Consider the following 14986-nt stretch of genomic DNA (forward strand, 5'->3'; position numbering starts at 1 on the left):
ATCTAAGAACATTTCATGATAAAGTAAGAGTGAGCATGGAACTTATTTGTCAGCTTTACTGTGTAGTGGATAACTTAACTATGTTACTCACACGAGCTTTCATTTCCCAAAGCTATATGCGTTCATTATGACAGTAAAAATGAAGAGTTGCTAAAGAGATGTATGCATTTTTATTATTGTTTGAAAAAATAGATCTTTCTACAGTCCTTTGAGCTTCTGAGTGTGTGATTTGTATAAAATATTTCTCATTTTGGGGACACACCAGATGGAGTGCAGGGCACTGTGGGATATGCCATTTATCACAATGACAGTGCGTAGGTAGCACTGATCCTCTCACCACAGGGGGAAGGCTAGAGCTGCAAATGTGGAGCAGCATTAAAAGCCCAACGAGTGGAGTTTGGCAACACTTATACTACTCATTAACTTAATCATATTAATTTATTAGCCATATATATCAAAGTAATTCACTACTGAACTGTCACCAAGAACAATTTATAAACTGTTAATGTTCCCCATAGGCAGAGGAGTGTTGTGGCATCCTTAATCAGTATGTTTGCCTTTGATTAAAAATAATAATTTCTACTAGGCCAGGTAATGCCAACAATGACAAAGTCATGCATATGTTTCCCATTATAAATGGAACTTGAAAATGACATCTATGACAACTGGGGGAAAAAAAAGGATAATTGTAAACAGTGAAATGAGCCACAGAAATAGTTTGTAAACATACAAAAACATTCAGTTAAGAAAGCTGAGAAAGGAAAGGGTTCTCTTAATGCTACAGTCATCTCTCGGAGGCTCCAGGCCTCCTGCCAGCAGCTGCCAGCCACAGCAGCCCTACATCAAACACCCCAAGAGTTGAAATCAGTCAATAGATGTTCTGTAAAGTGACCCTGAGTGAATATTTATTCTTCAAGTAACAGCTCTTTTTTGGAAGCAAGTTTTACAATAGAGAGGACAAACCTTCGGAGCCTGGCTTTGGCAACCCCAGTGTACCAGTAGCCAATACTACACGTAGAGTCCTAGCCTCCAGCACCAGGGCCCCTCCATCAGTGTATGTTCTTACTAATCCCATGGCCCTGCTCTTCCCACCCCAAGCATGTCATACAGTTCCTCAGCCAGGTAAGGTTGGTGGGCACTGGGACAAGCACCAGTCTCAGATGGAAATAAGAACACAGTCTGTGGGATTGCTGCAGTAGGGAGCCGCAACAGGCAGCTCTGCACATCAGTGGGGCTGTGCTGGCTGGCTGTGTCCACTCTAACCAACAGCAACTAGATACTAAAGACCTTGAAAGCCTCTAATCTCTGTCATTCCTCTAACAAGGACATGCCAAATTAAAGTGCCTAAAGATTGCAGCAGTGCCTAAAGATGGTTTTATCCTCTCTTTTTTTGTAGAAAGGCTAAGTGGCTGCTGCTATCACTGATGAATTGAAGTAACACATGAAGTTACACTCCTGTAAGCTACTCTATTTATTTATTTGAGTCCCACAATGATGTGATTCTGTATATCTATTAAAATATGAATTTCACTAAAATATTAATTACATGAAGCTACTCAGTTCACAACAGCTTCTCATAATTATTAATAAGACAAAAACTATGCTGAAAAAGTATTTACGTCCATACAAACAGGTCTCAAAACCTCTAGATAAACAGCTAATGAGACAGTATCTATTTTAACTGTCTGTTTATGAAATTAAAAAGAAATAACTTCAATGGAGGTGAAACTAATGCATCTGATAATGAAAAGAGCAGTTTATCTTACACATTTAGAACTGCAGGTGGCTTGCTTCTGTCACCTAGGCAGACTGATGTAAGAAAACAGCAGAGACCTGATGATAGACACTGGCAGCAGGTTTAATCAAAAACTATTAAGACCAGGGAGGGCCCTGTACACCCTGCCTGCTCATGGCAGAACCAGCCACAGCCTCTGCACACAGTTTATTCCAACAAGTTCTCCCTACCAAACAATCATCAGCCTTGGGTGAATCCCTTTATAACCTCTGAAATTGTGAATCCTCCCTCCTCACATCCAGCAAAGGCCACCAAAGTTGAGTATTTGTTTGAAAATGCTTTGTTTTCATTTTCTAACATAAAATTACCCATCAGCTAGGCTTTCTCCCACCTCCTGTACTAAGCACTCAGCAGCACTCAGCCCTAAATCCTCACTGCAATACATCTGCTGACCTACACTGCACATACCTTGCCAACATACACCTTACTAGGCCTACAGGCTGCCCACAGCTCTGAACAGCAAACCTCAGAAATATGAAATTGCAACAGATATGTTTGAAACTGTCTTGTGTTTATCTTCCTCGTACCCAGACTCACCAGACCTTTCAGCTTCAGCTGCAGGATTCCCAGCCCATGTGCAGCTCTGCCACTTGAAAAAAACCTGCCCCAGAAAGCAAGTTTGTGCTCTTCTGCCACAGTCCAACAAAGTCTTAGTGGCAGGATCATTTTCTTTATAAGCCACGCTCTCCTATACCCTGAAAACTAGATGGAGCAGCCACCCAAATGGTTACCTCTTTGTTGGTGACCTAAATAAAAGGTAGGAGGACTGAAGACGGTGCAGATAGCTATGAAAAGATCCAACTCCTCTTTCAGCTTCCTTCTGTACCAACAGCTTTCTGAACTACTGGCTTAAACCATATAACGGATTTCAGCTTCTCTCTACACAGCAAAATGCTCCTTCAGACCTTAAAACTTCCTTGAGAATATATTTCATAAATAAGTCCCAACTGTCTTTTTAAGATACACTGACAAAAAAGACTTGTACATTAATAGGAGATAGAGCCTTATTTTGTCAATGCCACTTCATCACACTACATTGTTTGAAGAACTGAGCCTTTGATGATCATCCCTCTGTGACATATAGGATTTTTCCTTTGCCCTCACAGCAGGCAAGGGCACCATGCCGATTTCCCCATTTCCTACATGAATACAAGAAGAAAAACATTTTCTCCTAAGCTAAGGTAAAACAGACAGTACTTAAACATCAGCTTGAAGGAGGCAGTTTGGGCACGGGTATTGTGCTGTTTACACAGCCCCTCGCAACAGCATGCATCACAGAGGCACTATCTCATTCTTCTCAATCACAGCAGTTTTAGCCACCCTGCTGCTCTAATCTCATTGAAACCCAAATGTTCCCACTCCCCGAAGGTGGAAGGGACCTACAAACATTTTTAGAAGTTGAGGCTTCACTTACAGCTCCTTCACAAATTACTTATGTGTAAGAGTAGCTGTAGTCCACTTTGCCAAGTGGTAAAAAAATTACTCTCTACTCTGGGAAATGCAGTATGCGTAATTTAACTACCTGTTTATTATGTGAAAATGACCATGTAAACTGAGCTGACACAAACCAAATGGGTGATGAAAATAACAGCACATTTCAAGGAGTGGAAACACAGATGGCTCGCTCAAGTCTGCAGGAAGTTACTAATCATCACTCTGTAATACCATCTACAGACAGATCTGTGAGCTCTGCAGCCAGAACAGCAACTTCTCAAGAACTGTCCATCTAACTAATCACTAGACTGGACACCAACTCCTTCACTTTAACTGGACAGAAAACTAAAGAGTAGGTAAAAATTAAATAATGCAATGGATGGATGAATCGTACTGCACTTGCTGACATGGAGTGTTACTAAAATGAGCTTGGAAGTCTGCAAGAAAAACTATGTTCTGTGAGAAGCATTAAAACACATACTGTTCTTAGTTTGGCCAAAAGGGAAGAATCCAATCACAAACGTGTTAAAGGCAATCAGAGCAAAGCAGTCAGTAATTAAGTGTAAACAGGTATAAATAACGCTAATGGAGACTTCCCATCCTGAGTGCTCCATCAAGTTTACAACAGCTCAAGTCCCCATTGAGTTTACAAGTGGCTCTTTTGGCACCTTCCCTTACTCAGCAATTCCTCCAACTTTTTTTCTCTCTTTATGAACAAGATAAAACAACTCAAAAACTCCAGGAGCTCTGGCTCCTGAGTGACAAGACTAGAGGCCGTCAGGGTGGAGCTGCCCTGCTGTGGGTTGGCGGCAGGGCTGCTTCACCCACAGGGACCTGTCTCGTCCAGGACCCTCAACTACTCCGCAATGCTCTGGAAATATGCACTTTCTTTCGCCTACAAGCTGCTCCCAAAACTCCTTTTCAACTGCTTGATGCTCATTGTTTGTGGCATTTGGCGCTTGGTCATGCAGAGGTTTTCACAGGCGGCTCCCAAGGTCAGGAAGGCAGCCACCCTGAGCCTCTGCTGACAGACAGCCCCCCAGGGCAAATCTGATGCAACCATCTGCGCGTTAAATAAAGTGGGATGTATCTAAATCATCACTTCAGACTCCAAACAACCTACAACAGCCTAGAAATTCAACTTTTTTTTTTTTACTCAGATTCTATGCTACTCTAAATATCTGTGAGACACAGAATGTGTCTATGATGCTGTTTTACTGTGCATAACCAGCACACTGCATCCTAAAATATTTCCCAATTTAAAGCAATATGTCAGTCTGTCTAATTTAATATCCTATTTGCAAACACAGTGTGGAAAAGTAATATGGAATATTATGGATTTATGACAAGAAATTATCAATGCAAGGTGGCTCTTGTGTGTTCCTAACCATAACACAAACACCACCAAATCTATGAAATACCTAAGCTGAGAATGACACAGCTACTAAAAAACTCTCATTTATAAATTGTTCAGAAGAATGAAACCACAGTTCTCGACCCCTGCCACATACCCGAACAGTGCATGAAGTTGCACTAGTTCAACTGGCTCTAGTGGCTCCTAGCTCTAGCAAAATGCTTTCATACTGTAAGTACTTTAGTTAAGTTTACTGTGACTGTTGCTCAGAATGTTCATTCCCACTTCCACAGGGATGAAGGTTATTGGATCACTGTGAAGCCCTCCTGACACTTAAAGAGTTGTAGGAAAAATTAGAGACCTCAGCATTGTTACTCCCCTGAACACTGGGACCAGCTGAGGGCCTTGTGCAGTGCAACAGGTTCTGCAAGCAGTCACCTGCAAGATCAAGACAAAAGTCACTATAGTCTTATCAGTCTTATTATTTTTTGAATTCTGCTTTTCCTTTAGGATTTTCCATGACTTTCTATTCTGTTAAACACTGTTTGGTTGTTAGGGAGTTACAATACCTTTAGATTGGACTTCTGACAGTAATCCTGAAACTGCTAAGTCTGTTAACACTTAATTCCTTTTATGAATATAGTCTATTAATATAGCCTTATTACCAAAATAAACTTACCTTTTACCACACAGCAATTAATAAAAAATTAAAACACTCATGAGATTAGCACAAGATTTAATTTAAACTCCATTAATAAATTAATGAACTGAAATAAAATACTAGGCATTGAATTATGTTTAGGGCTTGTTTATAATTTCACATTTTTTCATGCTAGCTTTTTCATATTAAAATACTGAATGCAAATCATTAAAGTACAATCCACTGTGGCCATGTGGACTTAACTGCTTTTCAAGTGTTTCTTCTATAATTCGTACAAGCATTTCTCTATCTTCCCAGCATCTATTAATGATGTTACAATACAATACGCATTAGCCACGCTGTTCATATCCCATGAGAACTAAAACACACATGCCTTTGAAAGGAAGAAATGCATGCTGCAGGGCTTGGAGACAATAGTTCATTTTCTCTTTTTTTTCTTTTACTAAAATAACACATTTAATGGAATTTCCTGTAAGGAAACCACAATTAATAAAGAACTAAATTACAAATCCATTAGATTTCAGTCACTGCAGCAACAAAACAGAGTTTTCATGAACACTCAAAAAATCCAATAATGTAACCTCTGGTAAAGCTTGAAAAAGCCCTGAAGGACAAGGCAGTTAGATCAATATTAGTTTATTTTAACTGCTGCGCAGTATGAAGAGATGAGGCTGATCATCTGATGGATTTTATTACCTGTCGGAGAGATAAGTCCTGGTGATAAGAGGCCTGGAACTCCATGAGGCAGAAGACGTGCATTTTCTTGTATCGCAACTCCTAGTGAACGCTTGGGGGGTCTTCCTGGTCGTGAGCTGATGAAATAAGAGGATAAATGAAAAGGCATTTTCTTTCTGAAATATTTGCTTACTACACATGGTATTGATTTGTACAAAATGTATGAATCATCAGTGATACACACTATATGAGACATTCTTGCCTAGGAAAAAAGTTGATTAAACATACAAGAATTGTTATAGGTTTCTAATGAACTAATAATAATCTGCCAAACAGCACCTATAGTTAACACAAAATCACATAAGTGATCAGAAATCTAAGATATTCTTTTTTAATTTGTATCACAAGACCAGAAAGAAAGCAATTCACATTTTAGCCCTGTTGTACCACTACTACATGAAGTAATATTAGGAATGTTCGTAAAATGGGGCTCAAGAAATTCTCATGCATGTGTGAGTCACATGTATTGAAAATGCAACCAGATGCATTACTCAGTTCACAAGCCATGGTTTATAGGGGTTGCGGAATAATAACACAATGACTATGGGGGTGCCAGAGCTGTTCAGATTGGTGCAACACCATTTCTTAGCTCAGTCCCTGTTCTGAATGAACACATCCATGCTGCTTCCAGCTGCCGTGACACCGCTCAAGGCTGACCAGGCTGCTTCACAGAATGCACATCTACATGTACCTCTACTCTCCATACAGTAGTCAAGCTTCTCCAGTATCCAGGCTTTCCATGACCTTACATGTGACTAGTGGAGTCACAGCAGTAACTGCTCCAAAGTCTGTGTCACACACCTGCACCACAGAAAACTGCTTACTTCTGAAGATGCAGCAATAATTTAACTCGGAGCTTTTCCAAAACTGACTACTTCTTGGCCAGTGGTTTTACTCATTACACACAGGTCAAACAGAGGAATGTTAGCCCAATCTGTCAATCACTGTCCCCTGACCAACTTAAGAATTATGATTGAATTTTTTAACCCAAAATGATAAAGTGTGTTTACAGACCAGTTTAACTACTGTTTTCAACTACCACATTTACCCCTTAAATGAGTGTGCATACATGTAACCTACACAGCTGTCATCGTAATACAGAGATTTACAGACAAAAAACCCCACCATTGAATATACTGTTCCTCAAGCCACCAAATAAAAATGCAACCTCCTATGTTTGGAAAAGTATTGCTACCTCTCTTCGGTCAAACCAAGTTTTACACTGTTGACTAACAGAGCTTTTCATAAAATACAGAGAAACATTGTATAAAATAACTAAGCTACTACAATGAATGAGGTTTAAATAGAAAGCATTTCCAAAATGACTTCTACTTCACAGAGAAATTTAAGTTAAACTTCACTCTATCAACTTACAGTGGCAGAGCCCTCCATCAATGTAAGACAAACTCTGCATTTAAATGAAGACAACTTCCAGCAGCACTACACAGAAGTACCATTAACCTGTTCATATTTCAGTGTGCTAGTGCTATTTTGTTTTACTGTACATCAAAGTAACACAAAATCATTTTTTTAGTTTATTATTTTATCTCTATAAAACAATTCCCCCTCTTTTTACCTTCAGATTTGTCCATTTTATATATCATTTTATTCAGTACTTTTCCTATTTTTCTTTTTTATGCTTTAAGTTGTTTATCATACCATGATGGCTATGTAGTAAAACCTATTGCAAGAACCCAGACTCACTAGGCTATAAAAAGTAAACCTAAAATAAGACTATTTGACTTTCACAGGAAGTTAAGACACACATGCATTCTCTATTAAAATCACCTGCTGAAATCATCCACTGCACAGCAATATTGTCTAACAGACAGTATTAGGCTGGTATGTGGAAGTTCTAAACAAAAAAGAATTGCTGCTTTGATACACAGAAGCCCCTGCTTATACACATGCACGTGGAAGTGCTTAGCCAGCACTTACTGGCTCTGAAGAAAGTTATACAACAGCCCAAATTAGCAGCTTTCTCCAGCAGAAGAGCTCAATCAACAAAACTACAAAACATTCTCTTCCCAAACTCAAATACTAACAAACCTTTTACATAAAACTTTTATGTTGATATTAATCTAAGAAAAACATTTTAAAAATTCAATGAGCAGTTTTAAAAGATTTTATGAAGTTATTTTATTTATGATTTGGGTTTCAGAGGAAAAGAAGGGGAGACAACAGGATTTCAGCTCCTGCTCATGCAGTTTCTGCACAGACAAAAGTTTATGTTGAGGACTCTGTTGACTCTGTGTAGACAACTTGTAGCCCACACATTTACTGGATCAGATGTTAAGGTGCTTCCCACAGCATATACTACAAGCATAAGTGAAGCTCTCCAATCTGCAGTTATGCACTGACAGAATGCCAGGTAAAAAAGGTAAGAAATTGAGTTTTAGAAGATGAAGGAAGAAAAGTTTGCACCCAAAATTAACAGCCCCCTTTTAGAGTCCCACTGACTGTATTTATATCCTACCTCCACATACAAGTAACGCAAGCTTGCCTGGGTTCTGGTGTCTTTGGGACATCGGTAATTCTGGGAAGTTTGACAGACTTTTAAAAAAGAAATAAAAAAGGGTACTACTAAGCTACTCATGCCTTTTTAACGAGTATTACTATGTAGCAGTAACTACTAGGAACCAGATTCTGGTGTTTTATACAGCTGTAGCCATAATACCTTGAATGGAATTGTTCCCATCTGATCCTGCTCAAATAAAATCAAAGCCCTTCGTCTCTAATTTAACATCAGCTTTTGAATGAAAAACTCAAGGTTGGATGCTACTTACAGTTGACTGACTGTCATTCATCCAATACCTGCAAAGGAATCTTCTTAATGCAATACATGTGGTTAGAATCATAGAATAGTTAGGGTTGGAAAGGACCTTAAGATCATCCAGTTCCAACCCCCCTGCCATGAGCAGGGAAACCTCACACTAAACCATGCCACCCAAGGCTCTGTCCAACCTGGCCTTGCACACCGCCACGGATGGAGCATTCACATTCACTCTGGACCACAGAACTGGAGTGAAGAGCCAGGTAGCAGATCACTGCAGACAACACTGCAGCACATACCTCACACTTCCAGCTACATGGCCTAGAGAGGACAACAGAGCACATCTACCATGATGTTTTGCTTGGGAGGACACAAGAGCTCACAGAGGGCACCTTGGCAGCATGTCTAATTCCAAACATTCCCAGTTCCATTTTGGCCAGAAACAAATTCTCTTGCAGTTTTGTTTAAACATGAAACCATAAACTTCCAGAGACAGGAAGCAAATATCTGCTCTAAATCTCATTTTAATAAGTTCTATACAAAGGAAACAAAACCAGTAGCAGATTCCAAATTCCTATGGGATTTTCTTTATATTGTGAACCTGCTACTGTCAGGGCCAAGGCTAGCCAGCATCATCAAGCAATGACATCTCAGTGATCTATCTTAACACTCCCAGTTGGCAGCACATTTCTTATAGGCTTATGAAGTACAGAATTTCAACAAATTTCACATCTACTAATTAAAATATACCTTCCCTTCACAATACAGAGGAAATTGCTAATACATTCCTTGAGCAGAAATCGTAAGGCAAGTAGAATTGTCATTTGGGGAGAGTAAGACATCATTTGTGATTAGGTAAGTATTAGCATATAAATGCTAATAGCATTAGCATATAAATATTAACTTTATTTAATATTATTTATCTTACTCTTTTGTCACCCTACTCTTTTACTGCATTTTCTGCTTCACCTTTTCCTTTATCTCACTCTGAAAAGTTATATTCACCCAGTGCAGAAACCCCTCATTCCTCAAAGGAAGCATAAACAGGAACAACTAGCTTCAAGCAATTTTAAATGTGTTTCTTTGAGATTCTAAAATCTTAAGATAAATTTTGTATTTTCCATCAACAGGTCTTTGTGAATGGAAAATGACTCAATTCTAAGTTCAGCTACAGACTGCTAGTTTTCATTTTAAAGTACAAGATTTATTGTCCCAAGAGAAGACCACAGAGACTAAACCAGAAGTACAATACTGATTCTCATTAAAAGATTTAGTAATCTTATTCTTTTCACTAAGTAAGTGCAAATAAATGTGCCAGCTCAAAGTCTGACTAGAATTGTATTACTATCTTTCAAAAATAAAACCAAAGCCAAAAAGCCCTTGGGTCACCAATTGCTTGAAAGCAAAGATGACTGGAGGTTTTTTGGTTTTACCAGTGTTTGCGCTATAGTTACACAGTGATTCTGGTTGACCTCCCCACCCCCACACCTCCACTAACTCTGAAAGAGAAAAATGTATTAACCTGAATGTTGTTCATTTTTGTATTTTGTTTGCAATTAGAATTGTCAGACTAGATTACATTTTAAGTAGTATATATGACAGTTAAAGTTTATATATTAAAATGTTGAGAAATCATTCATTAATGACTGATTTTCCTTTATTTTCCACTCCTGTTGAGAGCTAATTTTATTATTTTTCCTCTCAAAGTTTTACATATTCCCTAGACATCCCAAGGATTTTTAATTTGTATCAGAAAACAGAATAAGGATGGTTTTGTGATTTTGTTCAGATTATTGATCAGCTCCATCTTTTATAATGCTATTCTATGCTCACTACAGACAACTATATTTCATAAAATCCCCAAATTCATCAACACTGTGAAATGTAATTAATCAGTGGAAACATACAGCACATCACTGCTGATGTATGACAGCACTCTACTTTTGTGCTTTTAAGTATAGGAGATTTTCTAGAATCAGAAGTGAATTTGCATATTAATCAAGACAAATAAACATGTGGTGATTTAACTAGGAAACTGTTATTTGGATGACAATTTAATCAGCACAGGTTGAAAGGTCCATCACTGCAGCATCCTGTTTCTGCTAAAATATTGATTGCGTTACTGATTTCAGTAATGCTTTATTTTACAGGGCACAAATAACCGTGTAATTACTCTTTAATTGAATGGTAATTGCTTGCTGGCAATTATTTGTTAAGTTTTGGAGTTTAATTACTACGTTATTTGTGTTTTGCAAAATAAAATGTTATGTATTAGTAGCCCAAAATATTTTCTGTATGAATGGTCTGTCAAAACTCAGAAAGTACGATATGATGGTATGAGGTTGACAAATAACACTGTAACACTAAAACTATTATTAAAAGGATCAGATGAATCTTTGAATGCTTTCCCTCTACAAAATTAACATTAGATGTAACATTTGTAAGATAAATGGAGGAATACTGTACCACAGAAGCATGATTTCCTCTGGGGTCTAGTCCACCATTTAGCATAATTTATCACGATGTTTTGCTTTTCATTCTCTGGGCTTCTTTAGAGGAACTGAAATAGTATCCTATCCTCCAGAGAGCAAAGAATAAACCAAGTAGAAATATATTTCAACAGTACTTCATATTTCTGCAACTGAAGTGGATTACCACCAGCACATTATCTTAGCAGCCTATAAACTTCGTAGACTTGGCAGTTAGCTACATAACAAGGGAAAGCATTATGTTTTGCAGTGTCAATGAGATATGACACATTCTGCGATATGTTTATTCCAAGTTGTGATAGATGAGGTACCCGATACTTTGATCGTTCAGATCTGAATTTCATTTCTACACTTTTCATTTTTGTCATCAACTATTTATGTATTGGCAGGAGGCAGCCCAGCAAGGACTGCTGATTTTGTTTTTCCAAAAGATACCCAGTTAATAAATTAATTATTGATCCCACAACACTTGAGCTATTTAGGATAAAAATATGCTAGACTTGTGATTTAGGAGGCTCTCAAATGTATCACAGATTTCTTCACTACCGACATATTTTACTAGGCTTAAAGGACAAATGCAGAAATACTATATAACATGCTGTGTAAACTGCCCTGAGAAAAGTGGCAGTAGCTGGTGCAAGTACTCAAAAGTAATAAAGAAAAAACCCAACCAAACAAAAAAACCCATCCAAACCAACCAACACATAAAACTACAAGTTTAGTTGCCTTACTGAAACTGGAATAGGAACCACACATTAAAATTCTGCTCTCCTGAAAGATCATAAAATACCTCCCAGCAAATGTGAGAAGAACTCTTTGAAGCCTTTATCAATAAATGTAACATCCTGATAAATTAAGATAAAATTATCTCCTATTACCCTAAGATTTTTAGTTATACCATGGATTTAAAATAATCTCCTTGCTTTGGCATTTATTACATTTCAAAGATGCCAATGGTAGTTAAACTCTACTTGACCTTTCAGTGTTTAAGAAGAGAAGCAAACTCTGACCTCGAAGCAACCTGATTCTGTCTCCTCTCAGCGCTGGCAAACTGATCACTTGTCTAACCATTGCAGGACATTGGATCACCAGCCACATCAAAGGCAACAAGAGCCAATTCAGCAGGAGGAAAAAAGTCAGCCATGCAAAACGGGCAATTAACATTAATCATACATGAAGTTGTTTGAGCTGATAACTAGAACCTGGTCCCTATGGAGATTCATGAAACAGTGCCCACATCAGCATGAGGAGAGCCTCAGCTCATCTTCCTCAGGCTCAGCACCCTTCCTCCTCATTTCAACAGACAGAAGGAAATAATAGAGAAAAGCTCGGACACTCCAGAACAGAATCTTCTAACATCTTCCTTTGTGAACTTTTCACACATACAGATGGGACTTACAGACTTAGTGCTTATATCCATGATCTTCAGACTCCCTGAACATGTGCTACAAATAGTAAAGGTATTATATCTTATCCCCACATTACAGGTAGAAATAGTGTAACTTGACTTTTCTTCAGTGTTTTCTTGCACCATGTATGTCCTTATCAAACTGAATCCCATTATGACAAGCTTTTAATTTTGTCAATATCATTTTGCATCCTAATACAATTCTCTGGTGTGTGTGAAAAACCCACCACCTTGGTACCGCCTTTAAGTTTAATAAGCATTTTGTTACTCTTTCTCATCAACCGAGCAATTATTTAAGTCTCTGAACCAAACTGAAAGTAGTCCCCCTACTCAGGACACATTTTCAGTTTGATCTGAACTAACAGTAACATTGTCTCAGCACGGTTTGCAGTATGTTTGTTTCTAAATTTGCATTTCCACCTGAACCATATTTTTCTAGTTTGCTTAAAAGAAAGTCATGTGACATTTCATTAAAAAAAGAGACAGCTCTTCCTAAAATTTCTACATATACAATGTTCTACAAAATGCACCGGATTACTGACAACCTTGCTGTTGTATATAACACATATATAGTATAACACTTGGCAGACACACATGCAGTGTGAAGGTGAAACGCCAAACAGCAGCAAGCTGGCTCCCCTGGGTAACAAGCAAAGGAGCCAGGAAGCCAAGTCCCTTTCCTCAGGCAGCCTGACCTGCTGGGTTGCAAAGAAATCCTCTGTTCTATTACTCTCTAGATTATACCTGTGTATTGATTGTCTAGATGCCGACTGTGTCTTGTACACCCCTGGAGTGCAAACCAGAGAAAGCAACCTGCCTGGGGAGAGGAGATGCAATGCACTGTGATTGATTCTCCCTTCCTTAGCCCACAAGAAATTCTTAGTTTCCACATTTTCCACAACTGAGACCAAATATATCTCCAGTTACTGATAGCAGTATTGACATATTTCTGATAAAGGTTCCTTAGAGTTTTGCTTTGTCCAAGCAAGAAAAGCTATGGAACAGGCAGTTTCATATACGGTTTGACCACTCTGACCAGTATAACTGTAAAACTATTTTAATACTTCCTTAGCTTTATCTAGCACTTCTGACCCCAAATGTTCACAAATCATGACCCTGGAATCATAAAAATATATAAAAATCTAATGTTTTAAAAGTTTAATTTTGCACATTTTTATTTGGCTTTTATTTTTGTAATCTTTAAATTTTTAAGAATCACATTTCCAAGTTTTCTTCTCTAGAAAGGCCAGAAGAGACTGAAGAGAGTGGCAGTGGGTTTGTTTCCCCAGACTTTCACAACTGAAAGCTAAGAGTCACAAATTAGTCAATATAGAAATTTAGAAGCCTAAAAAAAAACAAAAACAAAAAACAAGCACTAACCATTATGTGCAAAAGTAGATTTCTCCTTCTAGCAACTGGGAGTTACCACTGCGTGTTATCTGTGGCTTTTAGTCCAACTACTGAGACAGGGTGGACATTTTTCTGACTACTATATGAAGAGGTCTTCAGATACTACAGAATTTAAGACTACTATTTTATTAAAGAAAAAAAAATAAATGTGGGTCTCATTCATTGAAGCATCCTCAAAAAGCTATCTGGAAAAACACTGAAGCAGCATAGAGAAGCATGAAATTATCTGTATCACTCTCTCCATATATCTTCAATGCAGTCTACTATGTACTACCTCATTGAAAAAAAAAAACAAACCAACTTTAGGATTACTTTTAACTAGGTAAAAGGATAATATCAAATTTAAAGGAGCTTTCAACAAATTTCTTACACAGATATATTAAAAAGCCATGCCAGCGTACCATATAAATAACCTAAGACTGTGAAAGAGCCCATACCAGACAATATTCTTTGTGTAACTCTTCCATTCCTAAACACATCCTACAGATTTAGTCCCACTCAGGTCTACAGGACTGATTGGTTTATTTATTTAGAACTTGAGTTTGGGTCTACAGTCAGAAAAATTACCTGAATTCCTCACTGCAATAGAGAACAAGCGATTGGCTCTTACTTGAGAAAGTTTATCTATGTATTTCTGAAGTCAGGCATTTCAAAATAAGTTTCAAACAAAAGAAAGGATTTGTGGTTCACTGAGGTTTAAAACTTTAAATGACTCTTTCTGAATTACTTATGACTGTGCCTGCAGATGTAGAAATACCTCAACATTCCTGCTGTTAATTTTTTCCTGTCAAATAACATTTGTGACAGGAGAAAGGGGAATAAATCACCAAATTTCAGAATTGTGGTGATTCACAGCTGCAGACAAGATGAAAGTCCTGTCTATGTAACACACTGCACCAGCTCAATTTAAGGATATTATCAGTTATG

At 37.9% G+C, this 14986-nt stretch overlaps 1 protein-coding gene across 2 annotated transcripts in view; it reads right to left on the minus strand.

Annotated features, from left to right (window-relative positions):
* DACH2 (dachshund family transcription factor 2) overlaps nt 1–14986 on the minus strand; it is a 283111-nt gene that overhangs the window by 138677 nt on the left and 129448 nt on the right. For both annotated transcript variants that reach the window (XM_005148278.3, XM_034064027.1), the window contains one exon: nt 5941–6056. In XM_005148278.3, coding sequence (XP_005148335.2) covers nt 5941–6056 — 116 coding nt within the window. The remainder of the gene's footprint in view (nt 1–5940; nt 6057–14986) is intronic.

The sequence above is a fragment of the Melopsittacus undulatus genome, chromosome 6 (genome assembly GCF_012275295.1).
Source record: "Melopsittacus undulatus isolate bMelUnd1 chromosome 6, bMelUnd1.mat.Z, whole genome shotgun sequence".
Classification (NCBI taxonomy): Eukaryota; Metazoa; Chordata; class Aves; order Psittaciformes; family Psittaculidae; genus Melopsittacus; species Melopsittacus undulatus.